Source organism: Carlito syrichta, unplaced genomic scaffold (assembly GCF_000164805.1).
Source record: "Carlito syrichta isolate Samal-C Ts95f unplaced genomic scaffold, Tarsius_syrichta-2.0.1 Scaffold303726, whole genome shotgun sequence".
Taxonomy (NCBI): domain Eukaryota; kingdom Metazoa; phylum Chordata; class Mammalia; order Primates; family Tarsiidae; genus Carlito; species Carlito syrichta.
In genome coordinates this window covers 837,896-859,972 of record NW_007247822.1, presented here as the reverse complement: position 1 = coordinate 859,972, position 22,077 = coordinate 837,896, and the positions used below count along the sequence as shown (strand labels likewise).

The window sequence follows — 22,077 nt, the reverse complement described above, 5'->3', positions numbered from 1 at the left end:
TAAAGCCAAACTCAAAGTATGCATGGTGATCACCACATTTCATCTCCTTAATGCAAGTGAACCCTCAAGGAACATGTTTGTTCTTTGTGTTTTCAAAATGACACACGGAAATCAGCAGGTGCTTTACCGAGGACTATTACCACAGATTCCTCTCACTACCAGATTATGCGAGGGCAGTTTTCTTTTCTTCCTGATAGAACTTAAAATACACTAAAAATATCCCTGCTTCATTATGAAAATAAACATAAAATTTTGTTCTAAGGACTCAATTCATCATTCTAAACCCCAGCCTCTGTGATTTGGTGCAGCTATAGATGGCGTGGGGCACTGAGACAAGTGGGGGTCACTCCCTATACAGCCACTGGAAACTGGGGCCCTGTCAAGCCCTTAAGGTAATTACCTGATGTTGTCTGGAAGCTGAAAAGTACCACTGGGCACTGTTAGTCGTGAGGACTGCGTAGGTACTGGCATACTACGTGGCTGCCTTTCTAGAATACACTCACTGTAAAGACAAGTGCAAGACCTCGAATACACATACAGCACGCAGCTGCCACAACCCCTTCTCTCTCCACGCCCCGTAAAGAGCAGTGATTCAACTTCACATGTCCTTGGCAAGCTCTTTGTTCTTAGCATCTCTACTCTACAAAATCTGCAAACCATTTTTTACTGCTCATTTTCTCTCATCTCTGCTTCCCTGCAACATAACTGGACCTCGACTTAACTACCCAGTGTGTGTCTTTTCTTCTGGGTCAGTCTCAGGCTTTCCCTGCTGCTTAGAGGACTGCTGTGCTACTTTGGGAATGCTGCTCCCCTCCACCCCAGTGCTCCGCCCAGTGCATCCCTCAGTACTGGCACAGATCCACTGGCCTCTCTGGACCAGGCTCCTCAAGGCCAGGGACTCTCCTGTCATCTTTCTTAAAAGAGTTTGTGTCAGATGGAAGAAGGCACATAATACAAGTATGTTGAACTCCCGCGCCTTTGGGAGGCTGAGGTGAGTGGATTGCCTGAGCCCACGGGTTCAAGACCCGCCTGGGCAACTTGGCGAGACCTCATCTCTACAATAAATCAAAAATTAGCCGGGCATGGTAGCGCACACCTGTAGTTCCAGCTACTTGGAAGGCTGAGGCAGAATGATCGCCGGAGCCCAGCAGGTTGAGGCTGCAGTGGCCGGGAGCGACAGAGTGAGACTCCAACTCAAAAAAAAAAAACAACAAAACTCCAGTCTGGGCGACAGAGTGAGACTCCAACTCAAAACAAAACAAGACAAAACAAAACAAAAAACAAGTATGTTGAACTAATGTAGGATGTGTGCCATCCTATTGCATCACAGCAGCATTAGCGCAAGAGAAGTCAAAGAGCCAGGTCACAAATGACATATGGCATACATATGTCCATAACTGAAGATCAATAAATCGAAGGGATGGGTAACCAGTTTAAGGAAAGTAGTGAGACACTTGAGGTTCGCATAACGTGTCCACTCATTTTCCTGGAAAATATGTAGAGAAAATTCCTTAGGAATTAAATGACAATGTTCATCATCAATGTCAACAGGTACAATTTTTGGAAAGCCTACAGAGGAGAGTCACCAGGGATACATTGCTATGGTCTACATTGCCCCTCCCCTCCTTTGCCTTGTAGGAAACTTATAAGAAAGAAACAGCATACTGAGTGTAATAAGAACAGGGCTGAATATTACACAAACACTTCATAGCACAGACACCTGACTGACTGGAAGAGGGATGTTAGCAAGGCTTGCAAAACAATGGGACAGGGGTGGGAGAAAGTGTTCCAGGCAGAGGAAACAGATCCATGAAGGTCTGGAAGCAGCAAAGCATTTGGCATAGCAGAGCATATTTTTCAACCGGCAGGTCACACGCCATGTGCAGTGGCTCACGTGTGTAATCCCACTACTTTGGGAAGCTGAGGCAAGAGGACTGTCTGAGCCCAGGAGTTCAAGGTCAGCCTTGGCAACACAGTGAGATCTTGTCTCTACAATAAAAATACAAGCCGGGTATGGTAGCATATTCCTGCAGTCCCAGTTTCTTGGAAGGCTGAGGCAGAGGGATCACCTGAGCCCAGCAGGTCTAGGCTTTGGTAACTGTGATCATGCTACTATACTCCCATTTGGGTAACAGAGTGAAACTCCGACTCAAAAAAAAAAAAAAAAGCTCCCAAATCCTAAACTTCATCATACTAAGTGAACTATCACAGAAACAAAGAACTGAATACCACATGTTCTCACTCATAAGTGGGCCCTGATCACTAGTCACATTAGCACAAGGGTGAGATCAGCACTGCTAGGGGAAGGAAGGAGGGGGAATGTAGGAGGCATGTGACAACACAAGGGGTACCTCGTCCACTACCAGGGGGAGTGAGGACCAGTTGGGAGCCCAAACTTCACCTGCATGCAGCCTACTTATGCAGTTAATCCTCACTTGTACCCCACAACTCTATAACAAATAAACAAATTTAAAAAACAAAATAAATTTAATTTTCAGATTCTTGATTGCTACTTATAAAAATACAATTTAATTTGCATATTGACTATATCTTGTGACACTGATAAACTTGTTTATTAGCTCAACTAAGCATTTAGCAAAACTTTACACATTTTATGTAGATTAGATTATGTGCAGTCAAACAGTACTTCTCCTTTAAAAAAAAACAACTCAGGTCATGACCAATTACCAGATTGTAAAATTAATTTAGTCTTTTGTGACCCACATTTTTCTAAAAACAAAATAGGACTGAATAGAAAATTGATGTAACGCGTGTAAGTATTGTTTCATGAAACTCACTGCAGTCAAATACAGTTACACAATCATCGGTGTACTAGGTTAGCACGCAGATTTATTTCTTGCTGTATAGTCCACATTTGAACAATCTTGCATCAGAAGGAACTTTAATACACATGGAGAGGAGAGGCAGAAAGGAAAATTAATCCTCCCCAAAAACCTACAAATAAGAATTACACCTGCTCCTCAAAAGAGGTCAAATTACATGCCTGACATCATACAATTGATTAAAGATAAAAGGGAGATTTGAACCCGGGGAAGTTTCCCTAAGGTTAAGATGGGCTAAGATGTTGTCATTATAAATGGATGCTAATGAATTAAAATGACCATACTAATTCTAAATCCAACCTTTAGATATGGGTTTTAGTGCTCTGGGTGGGTGGGGAGATATCTTAGATTAGGGACTATGCCCCCAAATTCCAGGAGTAACTGAGAAAGATATATCAAGTCAATTACAGGAAGGACAAAAGTAAGGGATCTGATACACGCTAGGCAGTCCTACTCATCATATAAGTGTTAGCTGAACATGACTAACCCTCCACTAATTTATTCCACTATTTTTCTGTCGTACTACCTAATAACGGTAGAGTGTCTAGTCCACATGTTGTATGGTCACTGTTGTCTTCTTCCCCATAATTTTCTAACTTGAGTGCGCAGAAGGCCCTCCTTTCTGCTAAGCCAAACTTCATTTAGTAAATAAGATAATGTGTGCTTTTCAATGCTAGGCAAATAAAAAAAAAATCTTCCCTAGTTGGCAGAACATATTATTCAGATCAAGATTTCTTGACACATAGAAAATTCCAAGTTCTAAATGTTCTTCCCATCACCTAAGAAAATGTGAATACCAACTAAACTTACAGTGACCACATGTTTGAACAGAAATCTTCAATTAAGGGCTAACGGCAGTGGCCACCAACGTTTGCTTAAAATAGTCCTCACAGCAATAAAGTCATGTTGACTAGATTAATCCAATTTATTAGACTAATACCGTGTACTGAAATGACCTCAAAATTTTACATTATTCTGAACACGCTTTTTCACATCTACTTATAAATTGACTTTTGACATCAAGCATTTAGAATGCTAAATAAGCGCCCAAAAGGTAACCAAAATAAATTCCTCCTTCTCATGTCCCCACTAGAGTCTGGGGACAAAGGAAAAATCTTCACCCTCACAATATGGCCTTCTATGAATTCATACTCATATACTGAAAAAACACCAACAGAACCATTTATAGCCCAGAGATCTTAATGAGCAAGCTGGTAACACCCTCTATTTGAAGAATAAAAGGATTCCAGATTCTAGAACTAAGAGAAGAATAAATGCTGTCTGACTAATTAAAGAGTCCATGCTGAAGGTCTGACTTTAGGTGAAATAAACTTACAGTGAGGGCCTGCTGGCAAGTGAGTTAACTGGGGTCTACCTACCTGTTAGCTGAATTACACGAGTAACCCTCCACTCATTTATTCTACTAATTTTCTATTGTACTACCTAATAACGGTGGTACACATGTTGTATGGTCACTGTTATCTTCTCCCAAGATAATTTTCTAACCTGAGCACACAGAAGGCCTTCCTCTCTGCTAAGCCAAACTTCACTTAGTAAATAAGCTAATGTGTGCTTTTTAATGCTTGGAAGGAGCTCAACCTAGTTAAGTTCTGATTTACAGAGAACAGGAAGGTACCTACTTAAAAACCATGACAACACAAGCTACACCTTCAAAACCAACGTCAAGGCAAACTCAGATCCATAGCAGGATGCTGTCCAATATTCTTTCTGCAGGTTCAGCCTACTTCATATACAATGTGGATTATGTTTAAATTACATTTTGTACAGTCTTAACCAGAGTTACCATGTGACGAGGCAATTTCACTCCTAGGTACGTGCCCAAGAAAAATGAAAACATATACTCATACAAAAAATTGTACATAAATATTCATAGTAGCATTATTCATAATCATCAAAAGATTAGTATATAATAATGACACCTGAATTTCCATCAAATGAAGAATGGATAAATAAGATATGGCAAAAGATTCTTTGGCTAGAAAAAGGAAGTATGGATACATGCTACAACAGGAACAAAAACACCATGCTAAATGAAAGAAGCCAGTCACAAAAAAACCACATATTATACAAACCTGTTTATGTGAAATGTCCAGAATAGGCTAATATATAGACAGAAAGTAGAGTAGTGGTTGCTTAAGGGGAATAAGAGACTAGAGGTGACAGATGAAGGGTACAGGGTTTATTTTTGAGATCATGATAGTGTCCTAAACCCATGACAATGACCATACAACTCCAAATGTACTAAAAACCTTTCGATTATACATTTTAAATGGGTGAGTTGTATGTTACTATTATATCTCACTAAAACTTTTAAAATATTAAGCAGAGGAAACAGGTTTGCACCTGCTTGCTTCTGAGTCTGCATCTGGGTCCTGAACGCTAGCCTGTACTGACTACTAAAATCAGATGACCTCTCTCCATTCACATGCCCAAACCTACTATTAAACTGTTCTAACAGCAATGTGCGGGGCCTACAGAGAACACGTGCGAGGCATACAGGGCAACTGCCTTCAAATATTTTATAGCTTAAAAAATGTTTACTGTCAGAAGAGCATAAGGCATATGCTACATATAAATCATTATAATACCCAGTGCAGTACATCTTTGCTTTGCTGACAATAGCATATAGTATAAGTTATGCTTTATAATATACATTATACAAATATTATCATAATAATTTGTATAATATGTTATACAAATATCATACAAGCCTATCCGTGAAAACGCCAAAGAAATTTATATCTACTGAAAGGAAAAGACAAATATTCCCCCTAAACACTGATTAAATTGTTTATAGTTAAAACAGAATAAAATCCCCAATATTTAATCATCCTGCATACAGACAAAACAAAAAGGGAAAAAATTTTTATAGCAATGTTAAATTTCTCCATTTTAATTAAAATATGGGCTTCATATACTGAATCTGAAGCTAATTTCTAGTGCGAGGCTTGCAACACACATATTTTATTATATCCATTTATTGACTGTCCAGGTCTGAAATAAGCCCAAAAGTTCACTAAGTTAATAACTTGGTGTAGAGGGGTTCAGTTACTAAAGTCTGCAAAGTCTGATCGTGAGACAGTCAGTCCCCTCTCTCCCTGAAACTGTAGGGTCAGACTATCCTTTTCTGACTCTAGGCCACTACCTCCCCCTTGTGGCCATAGCTAAACCCTTAGGGTCACAGCTCCAGTCTTAACGTGTCCTTGAGGAGCCTGTGAATAAATACCACAGAGAAGATATTTAAGATATTGACAATAGCCAGGTGTGGTGGTTTATATAATCCTAGCACTTTGGGAGATGGAGGGAAGAGGATTATCTGAGCCCAGGGTTTCGAGATCAGCCTGGGCAACTTGGTGAGACCTCATCTCTACAATTACAGAAAGAAAAAAAAAATTAGCCTCAGCTACTTGCAAAGCTGAGGCAGGAACATTGCCTGAGTCCAGTAGGTCAAGGGTGCAGTAGCCCTGAGTGTGCCACTGCACTCCAGCGTGGGCGACAGAGTGAGATTCTGACTCAAAAAAAAAAGATATTGACAATAATCATCGTGAAAGGCATGGCCAGGTGAGGCTCTTCCCAAGACCAGCTTTGTGTGAGAACTTCACTTGAACACTTGGTTAATTCTTGATTAACAAGCAAATACTTGGTATGTGAGGGACTTAAACAAGAATCTCAAAGCTTTAACTTGAACAGAACTGGAACGACTGCCTATCCTGGGAATTAAACAGGAGAATTTTGGAATAAAATGTTTTTAAACTGATGAAGTGGTTGGGTTGGGGGTGGTCTTCTAAATTCAGACATTGCATTTCAATCTAAAAGATAAATGGTAAAAATGGGGTTATCTGGACATGTATAAAATAGCCAACACTTGAAAGCTAAATTTTCTTTGTCCTTTACACATTGAAAGGATAAATAAATATTTTAGAGCCACTGTCCAGTCTTGTAAAACCCAACACCCCCCTTTTTTTATGTAAGTAGATACAAGAATAACACAAATAACAGAATATAGTTAATATTAATTTAATACAAACTCCAACCTTCCTCCAAGCCTTGAAACACCATCACTGTTTCATTCTCAGGTAAAATGTAGAAACTAGAGCAATGATTGAGACTGACTGATGAACCAATCAACATGGACAAAGATACACAGTAACGATTCTAAATTTGAGATAATCTATATGAAAGGTTTAGCCAAATCATCATCATGGCAATTGGGATCTGAAATAAAAAGAGCTGGAAGGTCTTAATCAATCTATCAAATTTTACATGGAAACCCAAGAAGCAGCACACCATGGTCAGCCTCTTACATCTTAGGGGAAATAAAATTTCAGGATGCTAGGGTAAGAAAAGTATCAGGGGACACCAAGGCTAGGAATAACAGGTACACCCTGGATGGACTAACAATGGCTGCCTAGAGTTCTGTATGATAAAGACTGTGTACACAGATCAGTCTGGACTCTCAAGGCGAGTACTGTGATCACACACCAACACCCGCCCAGAGAAACAGACAAAAGAACTGTGTGCTTTCACCTCCCACCTTCTGTACCTTGTTAAATTTGCCATTTCTGATTTTGGTCTGTCTTGCTCTGCCTACAAATGGAGAACTGGGTTCCAGAGAAGTTAATGAAGTTAATCCAAGGCCATACAACTAATCTTGGGTCAGCAGACCTGACCTAAGATGTGCTGACCAGAGATGATGAGTTACCAAGTCTATGACTCCATATCTGTATCCAACAAGCTTAGCTGGGAGGAGGTAGGGTGTCTATAAGGTGGCTAATAATTCGAAGAAGAAAAATATGATTGTTTTGAAGAACCTTTGGAAGAAAAGTTTTAGTTCCATAGCAACACCGTCTCAGGAACTTTCACGGAAACTATCCGGTGGTTACAAACATTCTTCCCCTTTTGGTTTGCAAAAAGGAACCTGACACTTCCTGCTATAAATCAGTACATCACAATACATCTCCTGAAACTTTATTAACTGCGGTTTAGAAAAAGAAAGAAGAAAGAGAATGATAAGAGAATGTGTGAGAGAATGATAAGAATTCTGTCAACTTGTCAATGCTTACTTCAAAAATAAAGTCTCCACTCTGGGGAGAAACAGCTGAAAAATATTTTTCACTTCTATTTCTCAGGGCATCTTAAAGCTTAAAAGAACAAGCTGATAACAGGAAAAAACAATGGACAGGAAAATCTATAGGTGCTTACCTGTTCTAATGTAAGTTGCTTAGAAATTGTATCATTCTCCAGTTTTTTAATTTTCTTCATCAGTTTGTTGACCTGAAATTCCTGCTCCTGTTCGAGATGCTGTTCTAGCTCAGCTTTCTCATGCTGCAACTGGAAAATTTAAAAAAAAAAAAAAAATACAGAAATCAATAAACTCAAATGCCATGAAAACACTGGCTCCAAAAGGTGATAACACCGAGTAAGAGGCATCATTACAAAAGTTACACTTCTCATTTCTGTACAAATACACAAGTGTATACCTAGTAACCTGCTCCTAACTGGTTCCTCCAACATAACCAAGGAATGAAACTTACTTTTCAACATACATTCATTCTTTGGTAGCTTTGACATTTTATACCATGGGCATACACACTCTTTTTTTTATGGCTCACCGGAGCTCAGGCGATCCTTCTGCCTCAGCCTCCTGAGTAGCTGAGACTAAAGGCATGTGCCACCACCCCTGGTTAATTTTTTGAACTTTTGAGGCCACACCATGTTGCCTAGGCTGTCTTGAATTCCTAGGCTCAAGCAATCCTTCCACCTTGACCTCTTCAAGTGCTAGGATTAAAGGCAAAATTAATAAATTTGAAAAAATTTTAGTACCTGCAGATAGAGGACAAATTAATAAATCTGGAAAATAGAAATTTCACATCATTCATTTTTAGTAAATGAACTATAGTTTACTCAGATTTGTATCATGTGTGTGGAGAGAGGGCACAATCACAAAATACAGTTAGCAAATTATTCATAATGTTATTTCCCAGTATACAAACAAGCATGCTTTCACAAAAATCGGTATAATACATTATCTTTCCATAAAGAGATCATACATTACACCTTTTACATCTTTCCTAAAAACCAACTGAGGAAAGTCTCTTATTTATGCAATTAAAAGATAAGGTGCCAGGCTCGGTGGCTCACAATGTTTTATTTTTTGGCCTACGATGACACTGCTCCCCAATTTTATGTTTGAAAACTTTTCTTTTGGCCGACTCTTTACATGCATTAAGACTGGCATGTGATCACCTCTGTTTTGTATGTGATGAAACAGATGACCAGGCAGAGGCAATACAACTAGAAAGCAGAACCCCTAGCCAGTGCTCTTTCACAGTAGCAAACCTGAGAAATCGCCTTCAGCCTGCTCCACCCGTCAATACCTAGCACACTCTTGAAGTTTGGAAAGTCAAATGATTAAACACAGGAAAAATAAGCCATGTGTTCTTGCGCAAAGGAAGTTATCTTTTTGTAAACCCTCCGTAGGGTGCAGTGGAAGTGAACAACTGAGGAAGCTCAGGCTGGCCTGATCAACCTCAACACGGCCACATCATCCCTCTCCACAGTAGACCATGTCCACTGCTCTTAAGGCACAAACTCGTTTTAAAATCTGGCATCGTTTTCCAACACTGGAAGTGTTGACTAAACAGAAGCTGTTTGCCCTCCAACTGTTTTGATGTGCAAATCCGAAAAATGCTGGTCGATCTTTCAGGAACCCAGGAGAAACGCAGGTGTGAGGAGGTGCTTACAGTGACAAGTCTATTTTTAGCTAGCTCTTTAAAACTCAGGTTCTGCAAGACCAAGCAGCATTTAAAGGAACTAAGCACAGACAGAGAAGAAGAAGAAGAGTTCCCAGCATTTTAGAAACAGAAGATCCCAATGCAACAAACATCACTTGCGAGGAAAAAAAATAGAAAAGCATGTACCTACACCTAAGTACATGCTTAGCTGGAACGACAGGCGCGCGCTACCACACCCGGCTAATTTTTTGATTTGTTGTAGAGATGAGGTCTCGCCAAGTTGCCCAGGCAGGTCTCGAACCTGTGGGCTCAGGCAATCCACTCACCTCGGCCTCCCAAAGTGCTGGGATTACAGGCTAAGCCACTGAGCCGGGCTATGTGTGTGTGTCTTCTATCTGCAGGTACTAAGCTATTGGTAGGTGAAAACAACAATTTCGATATCATCCTCGTCCTATCTACTAACACTAAGCTTAATCAGCATCGGCTATTGGAGAGATATTGAGGAATCGAGTCTTAAACCTTTACGCTATTTGCATAAAGACTTTTTTTTTTTAACAGTAGCTGTGTTTTCTTCCAATCTGTTTTCAATTGCTGCCATCTTTATTAGAAAAAACCCTCCCCCTTTTTTTAAAGTATTATGCTTCTGCCCTGAGGTACATTAAAACAATAAAGAATGCAATCTTACATTGAAAAATCGCTTGCTCACCAGGCAGCATTTGTCACAGAATGTTAATCTGAGGGGAGGTAAGGCTCTCATTGGTTCGCAGGAAAATAGTCATATTTAGACAGATGGTCTAACACTGTCAGTAGCTGATTAGGTTCTTCCTTTAAGACTACAGATTGAACTTGTAATAAAGGCTATCAAGGCTTTCAATTTTAGGAGGCTTTTCCTCTCAAGAGTTATGCCCTAAGGAAAATTTGATGGTAAACCTGTTATTATCCAAACTCAAGTAAGGTCCCTGGGTTACACTAACCCATGTGATATCAAGCCATCCTGAGATGTAACTGCTTACTATATAGATTCACAGAATTCATCATCCCCAAAAGAGAGAAAAAAATAGCTCTGCTGCCTGTTTTATTCTGTCACCTCTCAAGTGACACACAACAGAAGCAGGGAGTGAGCTCCTGAACAGAACACTAGAAACTGAAAACATGGTTCTTTCTTGAAACAAACAAACTCAGAGAGAAATATGGAAATACCCCCAACGCCCCAAATCATGAGACAAGAGTTAAGATGAACAAGGGAGAGAAGGCAGAAGTGTGGGCAGGGACTGTGAGGAACTAATAACCACAGAGTTTGCCTCAAATCGTTTGCCTAAGAAAAATCCAGGCATTGTCTGTTTTAGACAGATGCCACATAAACTCAAGCAGACTGGCTCCAATGGGGCTCGAAACAACACCGCAAATTTACCCGTCCATTTTAAAGCGATAGTTCATGACACTATAAACAGAAACACCTTAACAGGAATGCAGGCTGACCGGAGACCAGCTCTCAGAAGTAAACTCCAGCTTCAACTCTGATGCCCACCCACCTTCAACATAGGCAAAAATTCCAAGGCATGATGTCAAATTTTTAATCATAATTCTTAAATGGACTACTATATGAGCAATTTCAAATCCTCCGATAAGGTCAGAGATCCTGAAAACTAAGAGGTCAATAATCAAGCAAATTTTATTAATATGTTTGAAATGAAACTCATGTATTTGCCTTAAGTATATCCAAAGCTAAATGTTGAGGCAGATTAAAAGCTTTTTTTCAAAATCAGAATTTTCTGTAAATACACCTTTTTAAAAAGTCAGTTTCAAAGATTATGGGATAGTTTTATAACCCTCATTTCTGCTATACATCATTAACACCAACAAAGACAAACTCCCTTTGGAATCAGAATCACATTATATAACCGATGATCCCCCCCCCGCAGGTCACATTTTCAATGAAATCAGGGTTTATAAATAAGAGTTTGTTCCTTGGGGATTTGGCATGAAAAATGTATTAATATAACTGATAGGCATAAGCAAAAATGCAACTATATGCTCGACTATAAACCAGGACAATTTTAAAATGTAAGTACTAAATGTGAGCATTTTCTTATATTATCTACTGATGATAGAGTCTCAAAGCAAACTTCTAACCCATTAAAAAAACACAAGTGCAGCATTAATTTGATCTCAAGCAGGCTAGCCTTAAGCATCATCCAATTACCAATAATTGTCATTCTTATAATTTACAAAGTTTTTCTGGAACCACTTCAATGAGCCAGGCCTCTTACATGAAGAGATTCAAGAACTCTGCACTGAATGACTCTATTCTCAGTGAAATTCTTTTTAGTAGGTAGAGGCACTGAAAACCTCTTCCAACAGCTACCACAGGTGCACATAACGTTGGCTGGATTCCAGGCTGTAAGACGGAGACTCATAGTCACAGGTCTGGGCCTGTGGTCAAGTCAGCCCTTACCAATAGAAGCAAGCCTTCTAGCCACGACCCTAGGATCTAGCTTTCTCAAGGCAACTTGAGAATAAACCCAAGATACCCTACCTTCACTTTCACTAATCAACACTAATATTTCTCTGTCTGTTCTACCCATAGTCCAACATCCTTGATTTACTAACAATTACCAAGGACCAGAGCTACCTGCACTGGACCAAGTAAAGGCCACCACAGGACAATAACCGCATTAAGTCAATGGATTGTCAAAAACAACTATCAGGCGATTAATATGAGCTTTGAAAAAAAAGTTCAGAAATCTCTCTCGGAACATCAGGAGTCTGTCAAGAGCCAACTTTTCAACTACTCCACTGAGCAGTCTGAGCATAAATTCAGACTTCCACCTCAAACTCAGTACTTCACCACGAAGGACTTCTTGGGTCCACATTTATTCCCACCTACCTCCCCTTCTGTTACTGGTACCATTATTCTGGGTCACTGCCTCACATCTCATCAGTTACGGAACATGAAGTCAGCTCCATAACAGTGGTCAAACACATGCCTGCCTTTTTGTGCTCATGGCCCCATTCTAGTTCAAGCCTTTTATTTCTCCTCACTGGGCTACTACCAAAAACTCCTAATGGATTGCCCCAGGCCCACTGTAGATCGACCTAACAGACAAGCCCTGTTACTCTAAGCCTTGCTCAAAACCCTTCAATGGCTCCCTACCCCCCCGCAGATTAAGTCCAAACTTGCTGGTGTTAACTGTGTAAATCCTTCCACAATCCAGTAGCTATGCAAGCTTTCCATGCTTTCCCTGTGTTATTGTGACACCCAGTCCAAGGTTTGCAAGCATAAATGCCTTCAGGGTTCAGGTATCCAGCAAACAAAGGATGGGTGGGTCTAAGCAAAAGTGGTGGTGACTGTGGTTAAAGGCAGAGCTCATGTTTCGTTTTGTTTTTTAGAGAAAACTTGTAAAGCCCATCATGCATCATGGTGGCCACCCGCAGAAACCACTTTGGTCCAGGGGCTTACAGACTACAACCTCTTCTAGTTATTATGACAGAAACTGACATTCGCTCTGCCTCCACACCCAGCTCATGCTGAGCCTCTACCACAGGGCCTGAAACCCTCACTGAAACTGGGGGGCGGCTCCCAAGACTTCCACAGTGCTTTCCCACACATGCTCGGCATAACGTGCGCTCCCCCTCCTTTAGTCTGTGACAAGCACATTGTTGTTCATGTGCATTTTCATGTCTACTTCATGGCATTTTTCCTATCTCTTTCATCAGCTACTTCAGGGCACTTACTACATCTCAAGCACTTTATACACATCAGTGTGCTTAGTCACCATCACTCTACAGCAGATACTATTATCATCTGTATTTTGTAAAGAATAAAACCATAGCTTAAAGAGGTTAGGTGACCTGTCTGAAACCTCACAGGTGAAGGGTAAATTCAGGGTTCAAACCGAGGCCTCTGGCTTCAAAGCCTTCACTCTTATCTCTGATGTGTGCAGCCACCCGAGATCACCTGGGTACATTCTCAATAAGCCTTACAGGGTCGCAAGCTCTATGAAGGGCATTGACTAGGATTTCTTCAACTCTGCTCCAGAGCATGTAGAAAATGACTTGTGAATGTAAATACCAATTGGCTAAATGAAAACATCTTCACTTCATATGGACTGTTTGTCCTAGGTTAAGCCTCAGAAAAAACAAAACAACTAGGTAGGTATTAAGGAAACCACTGGAGCTGATGGAATGACAATGTCGCAATGACGTAGAAGTTAAAGTACACATAGTGAAGGGCGCAGGGAACAGTCAGAAGGGCGTCTCCCAAGATGGCACTGAACAGAGTCACACAAAGACAACAAAGGCCCTAAGCTCCGGCTTCTCCCTGTACGGTTTCGCACACGTGCGCCAAGTTTAAACCTGTGCGCGAATAACTTCTCCCTATAGGAATACTACCTCATAGTCTCCTCCAATAAAGCCCAAGCGCGGCACTGGCCAGCCCCTGCCAGGTCCATAAATACAGCCCTCACCCTACATATCTCTCTCTCTCACACGCGCTCTCTCTCTCTCTCTCCCTCCCTCCCTCTCTCTCCCTCCCTAAACCTGCAGCTACAGACCCTTTTCCTTTTTTCCCTGTAGCCACCACTTTAATAAATCTCTTGGTCCCTAACAGGTGTGGAGTTGCTATTGGCGCCTAAGTTCTTTCACATAGAATACAGAATACCAAGAAGTATTGTATAAGGGGGACCCTCTTCAAAAAACTGGACTTTATTTTATAAACAGTTGTGTACTTATTCTTACATGTTTCAACTTCAGTCACCTTCAAAGTACTCTCTGTTTGAGGCAACACACCTATCCAGAAGCTTTTTCCACTGCTCAAAACAGTGTTTGAGTTCGTCAATCTTGATGCCTTTTAGTGCTTCTGCCACTTTTTATTTCACTTCTTTCACATGAACAAAACATTTCCCTTTGAGGACCTTTTTCATTCAGAGAAATAAAAAACAGTCACTCAGGACAAGACCGGATGAATAGGGAGGGCAGGGCATGGGGTCATGCCATTTTTGGTCAAAAACTGCTCATCATTCAGCACAATATGGGTAGGTATGTTGTCATGGTGGAAGAACCAGTCACCTGTTACCACAAAAAAATTCACTGTGGAAGGCTGAGGTAGAAGGACACCTGAGCCCAACAGGTCAATGCCGGGGTGGCCATGAATGTGCCACTGCACTCCAGCCTGGGCTAAGTGAAATGCCACCTCAAAAAAAAAAAAACCACTGAAGTCAAACACAGCCTCTCACAACAGCACTAGCTGGCACACTGATTTTTTTGATTTTGGGTAGAGACAGCGTTTCACTGTGTTGCCCAGACTGGTCTCAAACACCTGGGCTCAAGCAATTCACCCACCTTGGCCTCTAAAAGTGCTGGAATTACAGGTATGAGCCACTGTGTCCAGCTGATTAAATTTCTTGGATGGTTAAAAGCCTCATGTTTTCTATTTCTTCCTCAGTCACCTGTAGAAAGTTGTGTTTTTCTAAGAATTTGTCCATATCATCGAAATTTCAAATGTATTGCCCTATAGCTATTCATAAGTTTTTCACTTACCATTTGAATGCCTCTAAGAAAAGTGATGGTTCCAATTTCCTACCACAGATCTCAAACTTGGCTTTTATTTATTTGAATATAGTAAGCATGGTTGCTTTATAATCTATGCCTGATAATTACAGGATCTAAAATATCTGTGAAGCCCATTTCTGTTCTGTTATTTCTGCTCATTTACCTTCATGGAATCTTTTATCTCCAAGGGCAGAGCTCTTTTTGACTGTGGGCTGAATTTTATTTAAAAAATTATTTGTAAGAGGAACTTGTGGCCTACAATGATAATATCCTGCTACAGAAGATATCATTTTCTCCTGCCAGGTATTGTAATTCTGGGTCTACCTTGAGCCAAAATCAAAGTATTATGTTCCCGATTCACCCAGCTGATGCAAAACTGGTTAACTCTTAATTTGAGGAAATAGCTCTTTATGATTCTAGCTTAAAGTAGGGGGTGACTGATCACTGTCCCCAACTATGGCCAGCTCCAATCATTGGCTTCTGTGGCCCAGCTCCACACATCTACCAAAAGTACAATTCCGTACCTGAGATGTGTCTGAATAAATTGCAAATGCCCTCTGAAGGTAAGCTGGGTTCTTGAGTTTCATCCTCCCCCAGATCTCTGCCAATAGTTCTTCACACCATGTTAGTTCTTTGATGTTTTCAATAAAAATTTAAAAGTGTTTTGTTTTTGTTTATCCTCAGTGAGGTTTGTATCAATTATCTAATCTAACATTTTCTAGAGGAAAAGGTGGATATAACTTATAAAGGAGAAAAAAACCACTAGGTCCTCCCAGAAATTAATTATTTTTTATTTTGAATCCTTGTCACCATTCTCAACACTGAGGACTAGATTTAGACCCTCATTTCTGAGCAGACAGCTTCAGGATAACATCAGGTTTCCTATCTACACAGAAAGGGCTAAGTTTGAGCTTCCTGGATTTCCAATCATATGATGCCGCTAAGAGCATTAACATATTTAAATAAATCAGGTTAGGAGGCAGGTTTTAAGAAGATGCTCCATGAATAAGATTAAAAAGTCCTTTCGGCTCTGGGGTCAGTCTACTGCATTGAAAAATTCATTTTGTAAAATCTAGCAGCTTCTTCTGAGGAATAGTGTGTTTAGCCCAAATAATTCATTCAGAACTGAGATATTATTGAAATTGAAATGAAAGTCCTCATCTTTCTTATCCTAGTTTATCAATAGAGGAAGTAGGAAGGTGAAGACAGCAGCAAGAAATAACTATTTTAAGGTAATTACTAACTGGTCTGCCTATAAATTATTTCAAAAGTAAAATGTAAACAATGCAACATTTATGACCACAATGGTTTATAATTATTTGAAAAGCATTTCTAGTGATGGCTAAAGTCCATCTACAGGGGACCAAGTATCCTTCAATATACAAGATTCACTTCTCTGACTAGAAACAACAATGCTTCTCACCTACCCTGGTAACTAAAGCAAACTTTCACCCCAGCTTCACCAAATTATTTTATCTTTATTTTTCTTCTACCTTTATTTTCCCCTCTACCTACTTCTCACATTTTATGTCAAAGAAGCCAGTATGGAAAGCTTCTTAGTCCTTCATTTTTCCAGAATCTGTGCTAGCATATCAAATCTAGCCATAATGGTAGTGTGGGCATACACACACAACACTCTTTTTGAAAAGAAACTCAGCAATTTCAAGACTGAAGAACTACTTCAAGTTTATATTTTCTAATCAAAACAAATTATGGTGCAGTGAGAAATTTTTGGCATGCTTCTAACAGGAGGATTCTGGCTTATATTTTGGCCACTGTTGGTTGCAGCACTTAAAATGCGTTAAAAACAACTCAGTAGCTCTTTGTAGATATACTGTGAATGGAACATGTAAGCCTTGCTCCATGAAAAGAAGTAAAGATCATACAAAGCTGAGGTCAGGTAATTTGGAATAAAAACAACAACAAGAAAAAACTCTAGTCCAACTGTTTTGAAAGCTATTATGTGAAAGCAAATATCATCAGTATTAATAGTCTGAAAAACTATAAGCCAAGAGTGCCACAGATCTGGCCATCTTAATGAAGACCATATTTCAATATCTCTTCTCTTCTAGCATATGGAGATCCAAGGTTTCATTTGAATGGATGTAACAGCAATCTTGGTGCTCCTGAAATTAACTAAATGGAGTTTCATACATTATTTATTAGCTTGACATGTGATTTTGCTGCCTGCACGAACAAAGTAATTTCATTGCAATCTTAGTGCCTTGGGAAACTCTTGGAGGAGGAAAAGTAGCCTCAGATTCTTGTGTACATTCTTGCAAAGAAGGGAACTGGGAGTCTATACTCACTTTCTTTGCCTGCAGATAAACGTCATGTTACTCAGAGACACACCCTTTGGGGATTAGGTATGCATAAGCTCTAGTAAAGAAAATGAACCAATTAAGATGGTACTGGAAGGAGAAACTATTTCTCCAGAATTAAGCAGAGGAGAGGGAGAAGTCAAAGCAGTAAGCCTTTTATCTAGATGAATAGGCAGATCTGAGGACTTACTGAAATTCTTTCTCCTAGTTTTATTCTTGTGTAAATAGAGATGGAAGAATAATTCTGTTGCATATCTTTCTAAACTGCTATAAATCATTTGGTAGCAGTAGCTGCAGCAGTAATTTTTGCCCACAACTTCCTTCCTGTCCTCTGTTAATCATTTTTCCATAGATGCTACAAAAACTTCAACTACTTTAGTTCCAGGAGGTATTCTAACCCCAGGGACAAAGTCAATAATAATAAAAATATGCCATGCCCCACTTAAAAAAGAGGTCCAGAAAATTTTTTCCCATCATCAATAAGACTGTGTCTCTATTTTAGGATATGGGCATAATTTTTGTTTTAAAAGAGATGGAGGTCTCACTCTGTCAACCAGGCTGGAGTACAGTGGTGCAAGCAGTGCTCACTGCAGACTCAAACTCCTGGGCTCAAGCAATCATCCTGCCCCAGACTCCTGAGCAGCTAGGACTACAGGTACATGCCACCATACCTGGCTAATTTTTTTTTTTTTTTTGGTAGACACAGGGTCTTGCTATGTTGCCCAGGCTGGTTTTGAACTCTCAGCCTCAAGCAATTCTCCTGTCTCAGTCTCTCTAAGTGCTGAGATTATAGGTGTGAGCCACCTTGCCCAACTGGGTACAATAACTTTTATCATAGCTAGAGTGTTATTTTCTGAGAACCAGATCCTATTTCAAATATAAACCAAAAGCACAATCCTACAGACCAATTTATTTTAAGGTCTAAAATTTTAAAGTTGGATTAGATGGAAAAGATTGAGATATAGATAATACACAGTATATCTCCTTTTTATTCCAGTCATGTGCTAGGGTTTTTTTTTTTTTTCCCCTTTTTTTTGAGTTGGAGTGCAGTGGCACGCTCATGGCCACCCCAGCACTGACCTGCTGGGCTCTGGCGATTCTTCCACCTCAGCCTTCCAAGTAGCAGGGACTACAGGCACACATCACCATGCCCAGCTAATTTTTTGATTTATTATAGAGATGGGGTCTCAGCAAGTTGCCCAGGCTGGTCTCAAACCCATGGGCTAAGGCAATCCACTCACCTCAGCCTCCCAAAGTGCTGGGATTACAGGCTGAGCCATCAAGCTTGGCCTGTGCTAGGGTTTTTTTTAAAAAAAGTATTCAGTACATTTCAGCAGTGGTATTTGTTGAGAGAAGTGTAGGGAAACAATACAAAACAAGCTGATTGGGCTCCCTAAAGAGCAGGAGGTGACCCTGATACATCAGGTTTACATAAAAGCAGGTGAGAATTTCACAAGTGCTAAAGTCATTACCAATCTCAGCAGTAGCAGGTCTTCCATTTGGCACTGGTGACTGGTAATTAACAATTAGCCAGGGAAATTAGGAATTAAAAAAAAAAAAGTTTATGATAGACAGCCAGTGAAGTGAAACATACAAAGACAAGACAGTTAAGCTAATCATTCTAGCATTCTCATTACACTAGTCCTTAGTGATGTGAGCAGCCAGCAATCTTCTATCACTTGCAAATGAGCCTGACCCTGCAGGGGGATTCAATGTGTTGTCGGGCATGATAAAGAGATGCAACTATGACAGCAGGACTCTGAACCCTCGAAGTTAAAGACCAGCAGAAGGTAGTTTCAAAAGGTAAGAACAAAACAGGCATCCAAAATGTTAAGTTCCCTTTATAAGAAATAAAGTAATTTCTAGCTACAGAAATAATGCATGATGCTCAGCACCCAAGCATAATTACTGCTAACATTTTGGAGAATAGGCTTTTTCCCTAATGTACATTTATACAGTAGGTCCTCAAATAATATTATTTTTTCTTTTATTTTTCTTCTCTTTTTAGTTTTTTTTTAATTTTTAATTTTAAAGAAGTGGGGTACAATATAGCGTTAGGTATACAAATGTTCATTATGCAGGTACCCTAGTTGATGAGGTATGCCCCCCTCCCCTGGCAGTTTCCCACTACTACCAATCCCTTTCTTAAAGTATTATGATAATTGTTCAAGGTCTGCTTATGAGTGAGAACATGTGATATTCAGTTCTTTGTTTCTGTGATAGATCACTCAGTATTACAGACTCTAAGTCCATCCACGTTGCTGCAAAGTTCATAATTCCTTTTGGCTACATAATATTCCATCATGTATATGTACCACATCTTTTTCAATCCCATCCTCTTTCGATGGGCAGCATGGTTGGTTCCATGTTTTTGCTAATGTGAACAATGCTGCAATAAACATGCGTACGCAGGTATCTTTTTCATAGAGTGATTTGAGTTCTTTCAGGTATATTCCCAGTAGGGGGATTGTGAAGTCGTATGGGAGGTTGATTTTTAGATCTTTCAGGAATTGCCACACTGTTTTCCAGAGGCTGTACAAGTTTACACTCCCACTAACAGTGTAGAAGTGTTCCCTTTCACCACATCCTCTCCAGCATCTGTTGTTTTTTCAGTTATTGATGATGGCCATTCTGACTGGAGTTAGGTAGTATGTCAGTTTGCTTTTGATTTGCATTTCTTTGATAATTAGTGACGCTGAGCACTTTTTCATGTATCTGTGGGCTGCTTGTATGTCTTCTTTTGAAGAGTGTCTGTTCATATCTTTGGCCCACTTTGTAATGGGGTTGCTTTTTTCTTTTCAGTACATTTGAGTTCCTTGTAGATCCTAGATGTTAGGCCTTTGTCAGACATACAGTTGGCAAATATTTTTTTCCCAGTCTGTGGACGAACATTGTTTTGTTGTATTGTTGATGAGAAGAAAAAAGAAATCAATTCCCCACAGAGACCACTGTGTTTTCCCCATGTATGCATGGGTTTTCTCCTGGTACTTCAGTTTCCTCCCACATCCCAAAGATGTGCACATCAGGTTCACTGGCATGTCTAAATGGCCCCTTAATGAGAGTATGGGTGTGTGTGTGAGAGTGCACCCTGCACTTGGATGGCATCCTGGCCATGATGGGTTCCCACCTTGTGCCCTGAGATGCACTGAGGTGCTGAGAAAAGCTCTGCCTCCACCCATGACCCTGAGTTGGAATCACTGAGTAAATAATTATCTTGCTTGTCTTTAATTAATCTTTCTTAAATGTATGTCTAGCAAACATTCATTTCAGTGTTTAATATTAGCAGTGGTTTGGGTCTTTATTTGGAAATGTGATAGTTTTGTGACTGGAAACATGCAGTAGGAATTTAACTCTTGTTTATATAATCAGTCTCTGGCAAAATTGGATTTGTTACACATTATTTCACTTAAAGTTATAGTTTCCAAGACCTTCCAACAATGTTAAGTGAGGACTTACTGTACATCAAATTCTGATGACGAGTTCACTCCTCACATTTCTTGTAAATTTCAGTTACAAATAATGATTAAACTATAATCTCTCATCAAGGCATTCTGGAGTAGAATTTAGCTCTGATGCAGGTTCATGCTGAGCTTACCAAATGTACTAGAAGGTTCTTTATAGAACAATTTCTCACCAAGCTATTCAATCTGGGCTCAGGAAGATATAGGAAGGTATAGATTTTTCAGCCAAGAGATTTCACAAGGTGGTGAAGATATAATTTTGTGTGCATGCAGCAGACAGTAAGGGAGAAAAGCTACATGTTCTCCTATGTGTGTTTTTGTATGGGCTGGTGAGAATTCACATCTCTGGACGTGTTTAAATTATCTCCCAAACCTGATCTTCTAAAGGGCAAATTAATTTCTTCTCTTCTATACTTAAGTAAACCTGATTTTAAAAGTATTGGATACCTTCTTGGTCATAATGGATAGGAAGGGACACGCCTCCCCTATAGCAATATTCTCATTTTGTTCTTAGGATCAAAGAATCCCTTTGAAATGCGCATAAAAGCTTTGTCCAATCACTATCACAAAACCTAAATTGTTCCTTAAATAGCCTCTCAGTAGCCTTTGGGTGAAAATGCTAAACACTTTCATGGTGAAAGGTCAATTCACCCATTTGTCTATTGGTGACACCTGTGGCATGGTTTCTCTTAGCAGGCTTTTCATAACAAGGTCCTATTCAGAAGCAAACATCCTAGAAAGTCATTTTAAAGTAATTACATAGTTGGAAAAGTCTATTGGTATTAATTACTCTAAAAATCTTCCAGATGAAAAGCAAGTACTTCCATGCTGGGTGTCCAAAAAACTGGACATTCATCAATGGACTGGTTGAAACCATTAAGGAAACAGACACTGGGAGCCTGGGGGATGAGTATCATAAACTGAACAGCTCCACCCCCCACCCCCACCTATGAAATCCCTCCAACTGGTCAACAATAGAGGGCAGGTATTTAATCAGAGAATGGGTATGTTGCTATACCTGGTGTCTAAAGTGATAGTTCAGCTATCATATCACAGCATGGACACAGCTCAAGAACTTGCTGAAGACCTCAATTTCAAACTACCTGCTGTATATCTTCTTTCAAAAGCCTAAGGACCAGGAGAAGGG

The 22,077-nt window shown here is 39.9% G+C and overlaps 1 protein-coding gene across 1 annotated transcript in view; it reads right to left on the bottom strand.

The window, feature by feature from the left end:
• The window catches only part of CCDC6 (coiled-coil domain containing 6), a 112,719-nt gene that overhangs the window by 33,166 nt on the left and 57,476 nt on the right, over nt 1-22,077 (bottom strand). Inside the window, exon 3 of the mRNA XM_008059130.2 lies at nt 8,067-8,195. Coding sequence (XP_008057321.1) covers nt 8,067-8,195 — 129 coding nt within the window. The remainder of the gene's footprint in view (nt 1-8,066; nt 8,196-22,077) is intronic.